This window comes from Anoplolepis gracilipes, chromosome 7 (assembly GCF_047496725.1).
Source record: "Anoplolepis gracilipes chromosome 7, ASM4749672v1, whole genome shotgun sequence".
NCBI lineage: Eukaryota > Metazoa > Arthropoda > Insecta > Hymenoptera > Formicidae > Anoplolepis > Anoplolepis gracilipes.
In genome coordinates, this window is record NC_132976.1 from 11,081,574 (window position 1) to 11,098,760 (window position 17,187).

Genomic DNA, 17,187 nt, shown 5'->3' on the forward strand with positions numbered 1-17,187 from the left:
TATATATATATATATATATATATATATATATTACATATATAATATACATTTTTAATAGAGAAATTTTTGAATTATTTCTATTTCATATTATTGGAAATATATTAAAATCACCAGAAAAAAAAACAGTAAAGCGTTTATAATATTTTAGTATTAGATATTTATATATGTAACAATTATTTAAAATATTTAGAAAAAAGATTATTCGTGATTGAATGTAATTTGAAATTATATTCAAGACAATGATTTAGAAAAGTCAGAGAACCATCACGAGGTTGGTGTGGGCTAGCGAGTCCTTGCGGCGGCGCGCCTTACATTATTTAGAAGGATCCGAGGACTCTAAGACGTCGGCCACTGGCGCATGCTAATCACTCGACCCAGATTGAATAATGAATCAGTATTCTTTCCCTTCTTTCTAGCTACCCACCTCCTCTCCGCGGTCGTCCTCAGCGGAGCCGCCGCTACGTGACAGGCTTTTTATTACCTGGCAAAAGAATACTTCCTTATTCCTTTTCGTTAGAGCCAGTCGGTGGTCATTACTCATATATATGTAACATATATAGATACATACGTACGTACGTGCTAATGTAAGCGTCATTAATGTTCTCTCATTCTAATTAAACAAAAAATTCCTTATTAAAAAATTAATAGAGTTAGAAGCAAAAAGAATTATTATTGGCAGTTACTAACTTATAAAAAATATTTTACATTGATGCTAATTACGATTACATATGTGTTTATCGATTTTTAAAATATATTATAATTAAAATATTGAAAACATGTCATACGTATTTAATAATGAAACAAAAAACATTTCACATTATTTTACAAAATATTTTATTTTGTAAAAATAAGACAGATTTTTTTTTTGTATAAAATTGTTATTAATTAACTCAAAAACATTTTGTATCCACATTGATTATTAGAAACGAAAACTTAAAGCAGATGCATCAGGTAGAGGACCATCGCGTGGAAGAGAACGTTAGCATAATGTCTTCGGGTTCCGTACATACATAACCCCCACACGTGGATACGTATAACGTGGTGCTGGCACCCCGCATAGTACTTTACTCCTTGGTACTTTGTGTGCAAATTATGCCCAAGACGAGACAGAATGGAGAAGAGCCCCGGTTTTGCCTGCGAGGATGAAGCGAGCTCCCGATATAACCTCTTCGTACGAGATTCGAATGAAAATTTAAGAGAAAGAGTTTGCCCTGTGACGAAAGCTTCCTGCTTTACAATATTTAAAAATGTCATTACTAACAGTGAGATTTTATTCAAAATAAAATAGCTATATATACATACATGTGCAAATTTATATTAATTTGTGATAAATGTAAAACTGTAAAAATGTAAAATGGTAAAATTGAAAAAATATAAAGATAATCGTAGTGAGATAAATTAATATTTATTAATAACAAATTTAATCGTAATTTTAAATTTATCAGAGATGATTATTATTATATTTTTATTTAATTTCATTTATTCTTTACTCTGTTGAATTTTATTTTTGTTTTATCTGATATATTATTAATGCAATATGTGAGATGAAACTTTTGGTTAAAAGGAATCATAAAATAAACAGTGATGAATAAAAGTAATTAAAGATTTGTCAAAAAATTTTACGCCACGTAAGACATTTTTTACAGTGGATTAATAAAACACATAAAAGAGAGTAATATTGCAAAATCTTAAAAAAGATCAAGAGAAAGATTATGTCAAAACCTATCATGAAGGTTTAAATTAACTTTTGAATTAACTTTTATGCGTGCCTTGACAATTTTAATGATAATTGCAAGAGAGAAAGAGAGAGAGAGAGAGAGAGAGAGAGAGAGAGAGAGAGAGAAGGAAAGAAAAAGAGAGGGAAAGAGAGAAAAATGAAGAAAGGATTCATATTACTGCTCTTTAGGGATTAGGGTCTCTAGTCCTGCGACAAGCTGTACTCTCCATCTTATAATAACAGGGCCTACCCTTCCTTGAATGCCAACGTTGTGTTCTCCACGTTCTCGTTGCGTCTAAAGATTTGTTGTGTGTCTCCGATTAAATTAGGAATTCTAGTCAGTTTATGCAACGTCACATTATATGCCTAATCTCCCCTATGTTTTATCGCTATTAAATACTATTCTTTATTTTGCATAAAAATGTAGTTAGTTTAAAAAATAATATTAATAGTTGCAAAAGTACTATTTTTGCTTTTATCAATTAAAGAAAAAAAAATATATGCATTTTTCAGAGAATTGAATTAATCATAGTCTTTCAAAATAACTCTACGCAATTATTAAGTCTAATATATATTATAGATTCTAAACAATTCTAATTGTTGTTTACAATAAATTAATCTAATAGTATTTATATTTGTGTAAACGTCACTTTTCACGAACCTTTACGGATAATAAAGGAATAGTAGGTGTAATCTGTAGACTCTCTCCTGTCTCTCTCCTCGTCCCGAATCCCTCTTCTCAGTCCTTACAGTCGTTTTGGAGGAAAACAAGACATTTATAAACACCACAACCACACCCATGCGCGAGATTAGATTTGTTAAGATAATGAGGCGCCTGGTTTAACGAAGCGCCTCCAGCGTGCCTGCAACCATCATCATGAAGGGCCTGCAACCACCGTCTCCTTAATCCCGGATATGACTTTGCATGGTGAGATGGTTAGACCACTGCAGGATCCAGACTTGCGGAAGGATATGTGTTTACGAGCTAACAAATTTGCTGAAGCAAAAATTCTTTATTATTACGAATGTAATAGATATTACACGCATACAGAAAATAAATTCTTCCAATATGCGTTCGTTAAATGCGAAGCTCTTACATTCGTTAAATCTAGAAATTTTCTGCAATAAAGTATATTTTTATCAACTGCTTTAAATATAGAAAAAATAAAAAAAAAATTTAATTATAAATAATATAAAATTTTTAGTTAGTATTATAAATAACGTAAATAATACGCTATAACCGTTATATCGTCTCACTTGACACCTCGGGTAAATTGAATTTTGTTTCCAAGCTCTACACAAAGAGAAACAAGGCGATTCGAGAGCGAGGATAAGGCAAGAGCTCACGAGTCTATGGCCCTTGAGAGAAATGTCGATGTCGAGATCCACAGTCGATCAGGATTTATCCTTACTGCAATGCAGGCTGTATCTGGCGACGCGTTATTTCGACATCGGTGAAAAAAACATAATAAAATTTAACGGTCCGTCAGGCTGCGGCATTCCTACTCCCGGGGAGTAGCCAATAAATACCGGGGACAAGGCGGCTACAAATCTCAAGATAAACAGAAGCCCGTATTTTTCTACCCCCTTGACTTCCGCCGCGTTTCTCCGCGCTCCTCCGCGCTTTCTCCGGGCTCGTGGAAAAGGGCGCTCTGCCCTTTTTACATTCCACGTATGAATTATTAGGTGGCCGGACCTAAGGGGTGGACACCGCGGTATTTAATTTTCACTCCCCATTAAAACAGGACGAATTTTTCCCTAATCGCATCCCTGACGATGAAAGTGCGGTCGGCAGTTTGTCACCGACCCTTCGTTCTATTATCAATGTATTACCCCGCCTTACCTCTTCCCTCTCTTTCTCTCTGTAAGTCATATATTAATTTAAAGTTCGGCTTTTTGACGTGATTGCATATCGAGAACACATATTCGGATATGTGTATTAACGAGGTGAGAAATCTTTCGTTACCGAGACGGGTAGAGATCAGCGCGGGCGATGCCAATTAAGGAGGAGGTTGTGAGCACTGAAACAGAACTAAAGTCTGGCGGCTGCCTGTGATGTATGTGGTGGAAAATATTGGAGGCAATCTGTCATGCCATCGACGTTCCACGTTCCATGAGCGTCTGTTCCTTTCCTTCTCCGATCCCTTTCGCTCCTTTTCCTTGGTTCAGAATATTATGCTAGAAATTTAAGTAATTTTGTTCGCTCATTATCATACAGAAAACAAGGAAAATAAATATATTTGCTAATTTTCTAATTTTTATTAATTTTTTGTATAACTGTTTTGTTGTTTAATAAATATTTAATATTTATTATAGATGAAATAAAAATATACATATCATTTATTTTTACGAAAAAAAATTGATTAATTTGTTAAATAATTAAAAAAGTATGCATTAATTTATTTTAATAACACATCATATTTTTTCTGCTATATTCATAAGAGTTAAACAAATATCGTATACGAGTGATCAATAAACAAGATCTTATTAATTCCCTCTAAAGACGCAACTGGCATCTTCTCTCTTCTCTCAATACATGAATGAGTATCCTTCTCATCTCACACAGTCTTTTTCCTTCTTGAACAAGCTCCTTCCGGGTATACGGTTGATTAAACGCGCAACTATGTAATGCAACGCAAATATACTGGCCTCGAGCTCGTTTTCCTTTTTGGCGTTCCTCATCCCCGAAGACAGACCGAGTCGTTCCGCTCTCGATTCCACCTTTCGACTCTCTTTGTATTCCAACCCCGGTCACTTGACGGAAATATTTATCGAGGGTCTCCGACGAGGCCCCCCCCTCCTTGATGCCCTACTCCTTCGGGCTAGACAGGACGACGACAGGGCAAGACGCGGTTCCTCGTAGTTCACCCCGATATCTTTCGTCGGCGTGTCCCCTTCGTCCCTTTCTCCACGACTATCGTGTTCGCGAGTTCTTTGATCCATTTTACGAAGTTCGTTCGGTACGGATTATTTGCTTTCTTAATTACATTTCGATTTTACCTCGTCTCATCTCTTTAACGCTTTCTCATTGAATAACTGACTGATCAGTTCTGCTCATCTTTCAAGCGTTGGCGCTATTAAGCTGTACAGAATGCATTTCATACATGTATATTTCATTACGTCACACAAATTGCAGAGCATAACAAGAATGACAACTGTTTAAAAACCAACATAATATATTTTACCGAATTAAATTTCAAGACTGTGAATAAATAAATTTCTGTATCGATATGTTTTTTAAATTTATATGCAGAGGTATATATGATAATTTCGATGAGCGCGGATTTCGATATTTTGACAAGATTGCGACACTTTTAAATTCTTTAGTTTTTTTTATCTTTTCTCAGTCTACGACGGCGGAGAGTGAGAGCATCAGGACCTGATTTACATTTCTTTCTCTCGTCGGCATAAAAATTCCGCGGCGATAACTTCCTTTGTTCCACCCTCTGTGGTCGCAGGAACGACCGACCCCTGTGGCTCAAGAGCCGCGGGGGTGCCGTCGTAACTTCGTCTAGTTTCTCGTGCATATTACATTTTTCCTTAATTAAAGGCAATACACCTTTTGGTGGTAAGCGCAACTCACTTTCTGTCGTCGGCTGTGACCGAAAAACCGATTAAAATTTGCAACATTGGCAAAATAATATTTTGCTTAATATATTGATGAGCATCAATTATTAAATGTAATTATTATACATAATTATATTATATATAGATACAGAATGAAATTTATTACAGTACAAGTACACAATTATTTTATATTTTAAAATTTTGCTAATATATTTTTTAAAAATCTCTACAAATTAGAAAAAGAGTTTAATGTGATAAAATTATGTTTGATATCTTATTACAAATAAATTCTTTGAAAGTAGTTATATATAACGCAGCACAAAATGGAATAAAAAAAGTAACTACAGTAAAATATATATATATATATATATATATATATATTAGTAAATAATGATATTAATAGCTGATTAAACAATAATTCTTTCTCAAATATATTCCCTAAAAATTAAAACACACTCTCTCTATACACCATATCCATGTCAACTAAAATTCAGACGCAAACAAATAATGAGGACAGTGAATTCATTATACTCTATTATTTTTCTATATGCAATGAACATAAAAAGCTCAGGAATTGGTTTAAAATGCCAATAGTCTGAACAGCTTGATCGCTTTTTAAGTCAGACGATAATTAGCATTATATTTTCGTGAAAGTTTTCGCGCAATCATATTCGAGAATTGCTTCAAAAGCGTCCAGAAACGATCGAGCGAACAGTAACCGTACGACGTTTCGCAACTTTATACGTTCCTGATAATCTCTCAGAGAGCTCCCGGACGGTTATTCGCGGTGGTCGTCTGGATTTATGAAATGGCAATAAAATTTATATGACTCGGTGGATCGTTAGGGGTGCGGGCCCGCGCTCGTTCAGATTGATGTCGGTTGTGCCGCGAGTCTGGTCCACTTGCCTGAGGCTACGTTTATTTCTCTCTGCGATCGTCGTAGAGCACTCCATGCTCGTTATTAATCTTTTGAAAATCGCGACAGTCATTTTAATCATTGTGTAAAACAAAAAAAGTAGATTTTATTTAATATATCGTCATGCGCGCAAATTTATTTTACATTACTTTTAAAAATTTTGTAAATATAATATAATAATTAGTCAATGTATTATCTTTGAAATTTAATTCTTCAATTATCACATAGATCTTTTATAAAATTTATATTAAATGTATAAATGTAATACATATCCCGATTAATTTATGCATATTAAGTGAACTCTTGTATTAAACTAATTGTGAGTCTATTAACAATTTTATGTGTGTCAATATACAAAGAGAAAATTATACATTATCTGCACACATATTACATCTGTAAATTAATAGCCCCAAGAAAATTGTGCTTAATTTAAAAATCAATCGAGCGAAATAAATCAATTATTTTTTGTATTATTTTCGCAAAATATATTTTTCCAAAATTAAAATGTATAATTTTATAATAAATTAAAGAGATAAAAACATTACTATGTGTTATGTCATATATTCAGCGTGAAGAATTAATCAATCTTCAAGATATATATCTGACATGTATGTGTCTCGCGTTCGCGACATATCTGCATAATCTTAGTTTTTATCGTTTGATCTGGAGCACCAGAGAAGAAAAAAAAAGGTGCTTTTGATAACTCACTTATGCAGTGAATCACGCGTGTGCTTTGCCGAGCATGATGCCTCGAGGACATGTCTGTTCTACCTGTTGCTCGATTCCCCATCGACGGTAGCAAGTATCGCGCGAAGAATTCGACGGGCTCTCGCCTTCTCCATGTTTTCTTCTGTCTATTGCGATGTGAACAGTTTGTAAGTGAATTGGTTGCAGTGGGTTTTCAGAAACTGGAATGTACGATTCGAATCGGCGTTAAGACCGACAAGATAGACCAATCTCAATTTTGCGAGTGACCGTATCGCGTTCGTCTTGTTGCAGGTGGACGATCGAGTCAGGTCTCCAGGAACATCACGATGCCTGACCGCTACTACCATGTCGCTCTTTATCTCGCCTTCTAGCCCCGAAGAACCTGTTACGTTGTAAGTAATTTGTATACCTATATTTTTCTGAAGCTATTTCTCTTTAACGTATTTAAGCTGATGTTGTTATCAAAATGAATGTATATGAAAATGATGTATATTTCCACAATTTTTATCTCACTTAGAATAGTTCTGGTTTCTTCCTTCCTAATAAATTAGAACCAAAAAAAGTTGAAGTAATACATTTGACATGATAAAAAATTAAAAGTCTCTTAAAATAAAATATTTATTAAACCGTGCTGAAACACCTTGTAAAATAATGTATAATAATATTTTCGTCAAAGATGCTAACATATATATAACATATAATTTCCACAGATCAAACAGATTAAATGTAATTTTTTTAACTAAAATAAAATAAAATTATATAATAATGCAATAATATAATTTAGGAAAAAAGTACGATACATAATAACAACACATTTATTGCAAGATGTAACCATCTTTCATTTGAAACTAAATATTATATTACATGTGCATTATTGTATGTGTGTATGTAACGTGAAATATTTCACAAAAGCCTCTAGAGGAAATACTGAAATCAACATATAAAAAAAAGGAATTAAATATAATATTCTATTCTATACGATATTTAATGGATTGTATAATTTAACGGATATTAGTATTTGATGGGCAAAAAACAATAAGGATGATTAACACTATTCTATATTTTATGTAAGAAAATTAAAAGTGTCTTCCTCTCTTTCTCGTGAAAAACGCAGGCGAGACTGCGAGCCTTGTAGTTTGCCTTTCTGCGGTTCAAAAAGCCACTCAGATAAATTAGTAGTCGCTACTGCCACATTGCTAGCAATACAGCAATGGTGTTCTCGTGTGGTCCTACACCAGACGTTTCTCCGTTGTTGTCGGCTCGGTTTCGCAGAGCATCGCGTAGCGAGCTACGCAGGAAGACGAAGAGGGGTAAGGAAGGAGAGGCGATATTTATGCCAGTTTTTTATTGCGCTTTAGCCTGAGAGAGCAGAATGGAAACAATATGTCACCCAGTAGGGAAAGCAGCCTGGTAGCAGGACGGAGGGGAGGGGGGGGGGAGGGGAGGAGAAGAAGGGAGCTGTGCGAACTTCTTGTAGGTGGCCCGACCGGTGTGGTACCTAACGTTAATACTAACGCCTCCACCGTGCCAGCGCCCTCCGGCCGACGTCATGATTTTAAATGAACAACCCCCATTTCTCCCTTTCAGCCCGAAAACACGGGCGAGATTGCCGCCGTGCGTTTCGTGATACCGCCTACTAAACGATTTTTGAATTTGTTCGCATTGTACTTTTATTTCCATTTCGAATTATTTAGTATGAGATCGATTAGTGTAAAATACACGAGAAAGAAAGAGAAAGAGAGAGAGAGAGAGAGAGAGAGAGAAAAAGCGTGAATATTTTTTTTATACTTGCTCTTTATACTTGTATATATATATATATATATATATATATATATATATATATATATATATATGTATATTTGTGCAGAGTGGGTTTATCTCATTTGCACAACGCGAAAAGCTCTCAAGCTGATGTAAAAGTTAAAAAGGTAAACGACATATATAAAAACATCGTATATTAACCAAAGTTTGTTGATTGCTTTGCTGCATACAGATAATTTAGAAACCTTTTTCGACGTAAGATGATTAGATCAGCTCTCTACTGTGAAATAACTTTACCGCAATTTATATAAAAATACTGAATATATTCTTACTGAGAAAGCGTGATGGATAATCGGTAATGGAGAAAGAAGATGCAAATATTCTGTGGATAAATATAGCTATATAAATATAAATCCGGCAATTTCGCGGCGAAATATTCGAGATCAGACGATTTCCGGCAGTTCTGCTTATCGCTCGGAAGTACGCGAAAAAATAAAGAAAAAAAGGAACGAAAAAAGGGGAAGGACTCGTTATTCGGAGTCTCAAGAGTCATCGGATAAGTGCATATCGATTTCTCCCTATTGGCGAGGGTCGGGCCGTTGGTAAGATCGAGGCGAATGGGAAAAAAGAAGGCGGTAAAAAGGGCAAAGGCTATAAGTAACGGACCGTCTGGTGGAAAGCGCTCGAGGGCGAACAGTGATTTAGAGAAATTAAAACTTTAATTCATGTTCGGGTTCATGGGGGGTTGTGTCCTCTACCTCCTACCACCTTCCCCTCTTTGCCCAACCGCTATTCCACCCTGTGGCATTCTGTGCCCCGACTGTGTCGATCGACCGAAATATCGCTCCGCGTAAATTGGCAAGCACAACTAGTGCTCGTTTTGCTTTGCTATTCTCGAGACCTTCTCGTATTTTCATGGAAATCCTCTATTACATAAGCTTATGTCATAAAATAATACATTTACTAATAGATACATGTGTATGAGATAGTTTACTTCAATAATTTTCTGAAACATTATTATATATAACTTATTATTTAAATTTTAAATAATATTTCTCGATTCTTAATAATAAACATGATATAATACAGTTATAATAATAAACATTATAAAATGACATTTATAACGCAATTAATAATCTAAATATAGAGATGTTTTAACATTGCAGCTGCTTGTTTATCATCGAAGAATCTAATAATGGATGATTTATAAGAAGAGGGTGAACGAACAAATGTTTCGGAATCGGTCATCCATGTCTACTAGACACAATTATTGTCATCTTGATTTAAGTCGCACATGCATTTTAAAGCACAATGCAGGCTAGCTGGCAGTTATAGGAGCCGAATAAAAATTCAATACTGCCGGATAAAGGAGCGTTATGTATATACTATCATCTAATATGTTTGTTTATATATGTATACTTATAAAGATCTCCTTCAACGGATATAAATTATATATAAATATCTTAAATATTTTTTCAGAAATATGTGTTATATTTTTGTTTCTTACTAATTTCATAACAATAATACAGTTAAAAAAAAAAGTATAAAAAGTATTCCCACTTTTTCAAATCTTATTACGTTAATTTTAGATGGATCAATTTTAAATATAATTGCATTTATATATATATATATATATATATAAAATTAATATATATAAAAAATCATGTATATGAATATTGATGATATTTAATCAAATTTCCACAAGTAAAAACTTGATTCCAAAATTGAAAAAACTTTTTTTTGCGATACGTCTTTGCATGTCATTTTATGTAATAATAATGTTACTCAATCATGAAGAATTCTAAAAAAACGATGACTCGCGAGACAGAAGCGTCGCGATAAATCTGCATTTCGCAAGACGTCCTTACAAACTTTTATGAGCCATACAGGATATAGAATATGAGGAAAAGACGTACTCTTTATCTTCCCTTCCCTTTCCTCGTTCATCCTTCGTCTTCCACGTTCTCTTTTCGTCTTTGGATATCGTGGCTTTTAGAAGGTAGCCTCCGCCTACAATAAATTCCCATCACCAGCTTCCAGGTACGCCTTCGTAGTAAGTAAATCATATCGTAAGTGAATCCGAATTGAATACAATGAATAAATATGGCTTTCGTATAATAAAAGGTAACCATGAGAGTATCTGGTAAAAATCACAACTAGTTTTTAATCCAAGGAAAAATTTCTTTTTTCATATCTCAATTAAAAAATATTCCGCGGCAATTTGTATATATATATATATATATTTTTTTTATATTTTGTTGATGCCTCTCTTTAAAAAAATCAAGTTCTTCGCGTCTAGGTATATTATTTTTCTTTATCATACAAAGCGAATATGGGCGATTTACGCTTGTTCGCGACGCAGTTTCGCCCGCATATATGCGTGAATGCGAGTCAAGGAGCAACCAGTCGGTGGAAATGCATAAATACATGAGTCGCGGGGCAACGAGCAAAAGAGGGAGAGCTTGGCCCGCATATGTAGCGAGCGACTCGTAATAACGTGTGGATAGCCGTTTTCTCTCGTCATGAAAATACGGTCTTTCAAAAGCCTGTATTTTCCCCTCGAAAATGGGCGCGGTTTCGCTCGTTGCTAAAGAGGACATATGAGTAATGACACTTTATTCCACGATTTCCTGTCACTAACTTTGTTTCGCAACGATTCTCCCGTTATCCCTTGTTATTTTTAAAAGTATGTTATTTTTACATATATTATTATATATTTTTACATACATTATTATTAAATTTATTAAATTTGTGCATGAACTTTTGAAAAACTGCAATTTAGTTAGCATAGATATTCTGTGAATTGAAAGATTAAAACGTAAAAGTGACACTTTACAATTGTGAGTCGAGATAGATAATAAAAAGATATGTGTAAAAAATCAAGATCAGAATAAAAATTAGATTCTCAGACTCAAAGTATTAATTTTTAATTGTTTTTGAATTATTTAATTAATTAGAAACATAACAAAAGTATTGCTTGCAGATAATCGACTGATCAATAAACTTTTTACAATTCTGTGGATCAGCTGTCTCTCTCCGATTTACGATCCTTTTATTAATTAATACATAATTAACAAGATTTTCTTATTAACACTTGGTCTGTTGTAACACAATTGGCTTTGTCGAAGCATAACGATTATATTTTCGTGACTCTCGAGATTGTTTTTTAATCTCTCAGCAATCAGTTGAATTAAAAGTCGAAGGAAACGCAACCAAACGATGACTATGCCACAACAAGCGCAGCAAGTAAATATAAAGGGAAGGGATGACTCTGCAGGCATTAGAGAGGCGAGATTCGCATTCCCGCATTACTGTCACGCGAGTAATTACGCATCGTCGAAAGCAACGGTGCGACGGTTAGAGATGGGGCGAAGAGTGGGTGGTGGATGTAAGGGACGGTGAAACGGGAAGAGGGAGGGGGGGGGGGACGGTAGCAGAAGGAGTTAGAAGGGTTGCTGTCGCTGCGTTGCTGGCTCGGCGTCTCCCGCGTTGCGCGATTCGCAGCCAACGGGAGAAACCAGAGCTAATAAAAGCCCACAATTACCTCCGGTTCGAGCCATTTGTCTTGACGGGCGTCTCATGCCCGATATAATTCACCGTGGCAACAACACATTGTTGCCTAATGAGGTGTAAAACATTCCGAGATATCTGGCTGTCTCGGGCTGCGAGGGCGGTTTCCGTAGCGCCGATTCACGGCGATATCGCGGCCCTTTTACCCGCGCTCTTATACAGACCGATTCTTCTTTATTCGTCAAGAATGAGAGTCGTCTCATGAGAAATAACTCATTTCTCTGATTTTTAGAGGTAGACATAAAAATTGATCGAGGGACAAGTCGTTTATACATTTTATAGAGGAATCTATAAAAAAAATTTCTAGAGAAACTTTATTTCTTTTATATAGAATATTCTCAATCTTGCGTGATGTTCTTTAGGTAAAAAGTTTTTGATGAAATTGAAATTAATCTCATCAAAACCCATCGCGCGTGTGTTGCAACTTTTTCACTTTCAAGATCAGATAAATGAGCATTAATCTAGTTATAATATTATAATACTGATTATAATATTATAACTAGATTAATGCTCTGTTGTAAAAGAAATTTGTTTAAATATTAAACAAGATTTAATTTTATCGTCAAAAATTAATTTGCTGATACTCTTTAATTTTACTGTAAAATGTGTCATTTTTTGGTTCAACTTTTAACAGCTAAATCAATAATTAAAGTAATATTCTAAATTAAGAAATTTTATAAAATAAAGAGAGAGAGTTCAATATAGTCTTATCATATATGAGTAACTCGTACATAAATTGTCACAAGTCTCTCATTGTCAGATCAATTCCTGTCATTCGGTTTCACAAGTTACATTGAGATTTACCGATTTGGAGCGTGCTCCGCGTTTTTACTCCTTTTCATCCCGAAAAGTTTGTAGCTCCCTCTCCCCTCCACCCTAGCACAAATCATACAGTTTGCCGGACAATGTTTGTTCGTTGCGGCGCGTATCCTTTCGAGGTTTTTTTTTCCGACGCGGTATGGAAGAAACGTGCTCCGTCAATTCGATTTAGCCGGATGTGCTACGTGCCTTTTTTACTCACCCTGTCTCTCTCAAACAGCTCGTTCGCTTCTCTTTGTCTTTATTTCGCCGGTACGGCAGTGATTTGCTACGATAAAGCCGCATTGACAGGCGACGCACGTGTATCGCGTGTCGAAGGACACCCTCCTCCTTTTGCAGCACGGGCTGTCTTTTCTCTTTCGAGCCTCGCCCTTCGCGCTCAAGGCCGGTCGAAGGAGCTTATGATATATTTGTAATCATGTTACTCGCGATACGTGCCCTTCCGTTACAACTGCCTCTCGTAACAAACGACTGCGGTCCTTTTTTTCACTTTATGGCCGTGTACGTACTCACGCAGTCTTCGATAATGCTTTGAGAATTAGAATTTTGCGCATTACATTCCTACACACGATTTAAAATGCTTTAGGATCGCAAATCATCACGTATATAATTTAGATTTCTATGTGATTAATAATCAACTCTATTACATTATACAAAGAGTCTCATAAAATGAGACTCTTAAACTTTGTTGAAGAAAATTAGGTTTAAAAATATTTTAAAGTTATTTTATCTTTAAACATGTAATTATTAAATTCGATATGTCGTGACGTTTCTCCATACTCCTTTATTGATTATATAATTATGACGATATGTCGAATACATTTATAGGGATGATATTCATTGGTGATATGCATTACGTACGTATACGTACATGTAACATCGCGAGGCGATCCACAGTGAGAGGGCTCTCGAGTTTTAAGGGTCGTCATTATTATCAGTGCGAGGCTCGAGAAATTGCATCGTAATCCAAGAATAGCGCGAGGCGGACCACTTTTCGGAGAGGTAATTTCAGCTAGCCGTAACAATCTGGTGGCGGCGGAAGCATATTATTATAGCCATAGCCCCCGCGGACAGTTTATTCCAGGTTCGTTTCTAGATTTACTGCTCTTCTCATTTCGCAAGAAAAATTCACGATTCTTCGGCCCTAAAATCGGACTGCCTAAAATTGTGAGATATTGCGCTCGCGCAAACTTTCCATTAACATTTCGTAGGGAAATATTAAAATATGACCTAATATATACTTATGTCGGAAATATAAGATTCTATTTGAACTTTATGATTTTACATATTTAAATATGTATCTGTATAAAAATAAGAATCGTAAATGACGTAGAGTAAAACTCATATTATAATTTTCTTACCTATATTTGTATTTATTTTCTTGTCTTATTAAGTAAAAGAAATGGCAATAGATGAACAAGTTTTTTCCCTACGTATCGCGCAAAAAGCTTTATTGTAAAATAAAATGTTACGGCTGCTATAATTGGGTATTATAAAATTACAGAAAAAAATAATTAGTTGCATTAAAAAAACTACCAAAAGATAACGGTTTTTTATTGTAAAATTTTTAATATGTATTAAATATATCAATGAGAATATATGTCTAAATTAACGTAAATAACGTTATTACATGTAGAAGTGTATATACCTACGTATATACTAGTACTTGTCACTATGACGTTATCGATCCGATGGCATGGTCGGACGTCGGTTGGTCCGAGCACAGTCGCTTCTTACCCCCTCGCTCCTTTCTGTATATATCCCGTCTTTGCCGCCTCCTCGATGCAACCCTTTAAGGTCGCTTTTCCAGTGGATATCAGCATTAAACCCTTGGGAGACATGACGTTCTTTTCAATTTATCTGCCATTCGAGATGAAGATATCTGAGAATACAAAGTACGATTTTAAAGTTTGCAAACTCCATTGTACTCCCGCGTTTTCGCACATGGTGGAAAATCGCGCATTTTTCCTGTTAAATATGCGCTAAAAGAGCCATCCATATACTCGATTCGAAAATTATTTGAATTCGTCGCGTGTTAAATGCATATACATACATGTAGCCACTTACTATCTTTTTCTAAAGGCGTTAAACTTGAAAAGGCGCAATTTGTGAATGGCAAGATGTAAGGACTCGTTTTGCAACAGCGTAGTCGCCGGCTTCCGTAACTGCGAAAATTTGCGGCCTCCCACCGCCAGCGGTCTCACTATAAATCAGTTGAAATTTGTTATGCGCGGCACGCAGATGGTTTTGTTATATGAAAATATGTGCCGCGCGGGGATGGCGTGTAAGTATCCCTCGGTAAAACACATCCCTTATATCCCGCGCGTACCCTCGACCCCGGTCGCCTCGCCCCGCTTCTTACGCCACCCCCCTAGACAGGCCCGAGGCGTCATGCTGTTCTGCGCTCTCTTTAATTACACCCCGAAAACGGGACGCGTGACGTATTGCCATGTGGCGAAAGGGACAAAAAAACGACCTTCACTGCGGGCCAAAATCGCCTCGCGATCTGCAGCTCGGGTATCAGCTCGTTAATCAATGCCTCAACGATACTTAATGTTTTAAGAATACATTTCGCGTACGCGAATAAAAATTGTCGAAAAATCTTAGTTTTCTTTTTCGAATTCTCTCTCTCTGTATCGTCAAATTTTCGCGATATTTGTAATGTAGTAATTCTCATAAAACTGGTTTAAGCTTTGTATATTTATAGATTAAACATTTTTTCACAGTCTTATTCGCTTTGAGTAAAATTTATTTATCGATTGTGACTGATATTTGTGAATCTAATTGTCTTAAAACGAATATAGCAGCTTAAAATTTGTTGATCTGTTGAAATTTTCGAAGATGTAAGATGAGGGATTTATTGGAAGGAAGTAAAGTTCGGCGATGGAGGAGCCACTTAAAGCGTTGGCCCGGTCAATGCTAAATATTTGATTAGAATTCGATTGGTTTAAGATGTCAGCCGGTAAGCGAGGGTATACTCATGGGACGAACGAAAAAAAATAGGAAGAAGGAGAAAGCTCAACGAATGGATGGACAGTTAGTAGCTAGACGACGGAGTATTCCCTCGAGTCGAACGGCAAAATGATGTCAAACGGACAGCTCAGCTGTCTCGGTCACAGCATATTCTCTTTTTATCTTTTATATATCTGCAATTCGCTTTAAAATTTCTCTCTCTCTCTCTCTCTTGCTTCCTGTTTTTTTGTAATGACAGCTATAGAAAGCAAATAACGATCGCATCTTGAATCAGTTCAGAAATAAAGCCAATTCCGTATTGTTAGTTTAAAACGAGATTCATAGAGATGATATAATTTGAAAAGAACATTGTTATGTTATTTAAAAGCTTTTTTTTTAATAAAATATGCGCCAATATATTATCACTATTTTATTTAATTATAATATGTCAAATTATAAATTAGCGAATAAAGTAACAAAGCGATAAGTGTTTCGAATTCTAAAAAAAGTAGTTAAATAATTACTGTTAATAAAACATTTTAATATATATATTGATACAACTAGTATAAGTCTGTATAATGAATTTTTTTTTAATTGTGACAATTAAGCCTGCACTTGTTCTTGTTTTCTTAACGCGAGTCACTAACGGCAGAGAACAAGGGAGGCACAAAGGCCGAATCGCACAAAATTCATGCGAATCTACGTGGTGCCAAGTGGGGTGCATTAGCCAAGTTCCCCATTATCCACGCGTGAGAGACCCCTAAATTATCCGGCGCTCGCCTAGCGCCGATCTTGCCCACCCTCGCACGTCGGCGAGAAAAAGACGTATGACCGTCTTTTTTCGAGAACACCCTCGACAGGCTCCGGGATGAAGTTACCAATGCGTGATTTTTGCAATTGCAAGAAATTCACTATAATTAAAACGTTTACGAGAGGATCATTTAAGTTACTATAATTTTTATCAGACTTTATTTATCTTTGATGCTTTATCTTGGTACTTTATTTTTTTAATTAATAATTTAGAGGTCTTTTACACGCATGGATGAGGTTTGTTATTTATATTATTAATCTAATACTGTTAGCGGACGTTAATATTTTCTGACTAACGCTAATATTTTGAAAGCCGAATTAATACAAATTAGCAAAATTCGCCTTCAATATAATACGGGATTGTAAT

General features: G+C 35.4%; 1 protein-coding gene across 11 annotated transcripts in view; it reads left to right on the forward strand.

Moving 5' to 3' along the window:
* Positions 1-17,187, forward strand: part of LOC140668098 (uncharacterized) — a 288,817-nt gene that overhangs the window by 238,571 nt on the left and 33,059 nt on the right. For all 11 annotated transcript variants that reach the window (XM_072896707.1, XM_072896709.1, XM_072896708.1 and 8 more), the window contains one exon: positions 7,200-7,300. In XM_072896707.1, coding sequence (XP_072752808.1) covers positions 7,200-7,300 — 101 coding nt within the window. The remainder of the gene's footprint in view (positions 1-7,199; positions 7,301-17,187) is intronic.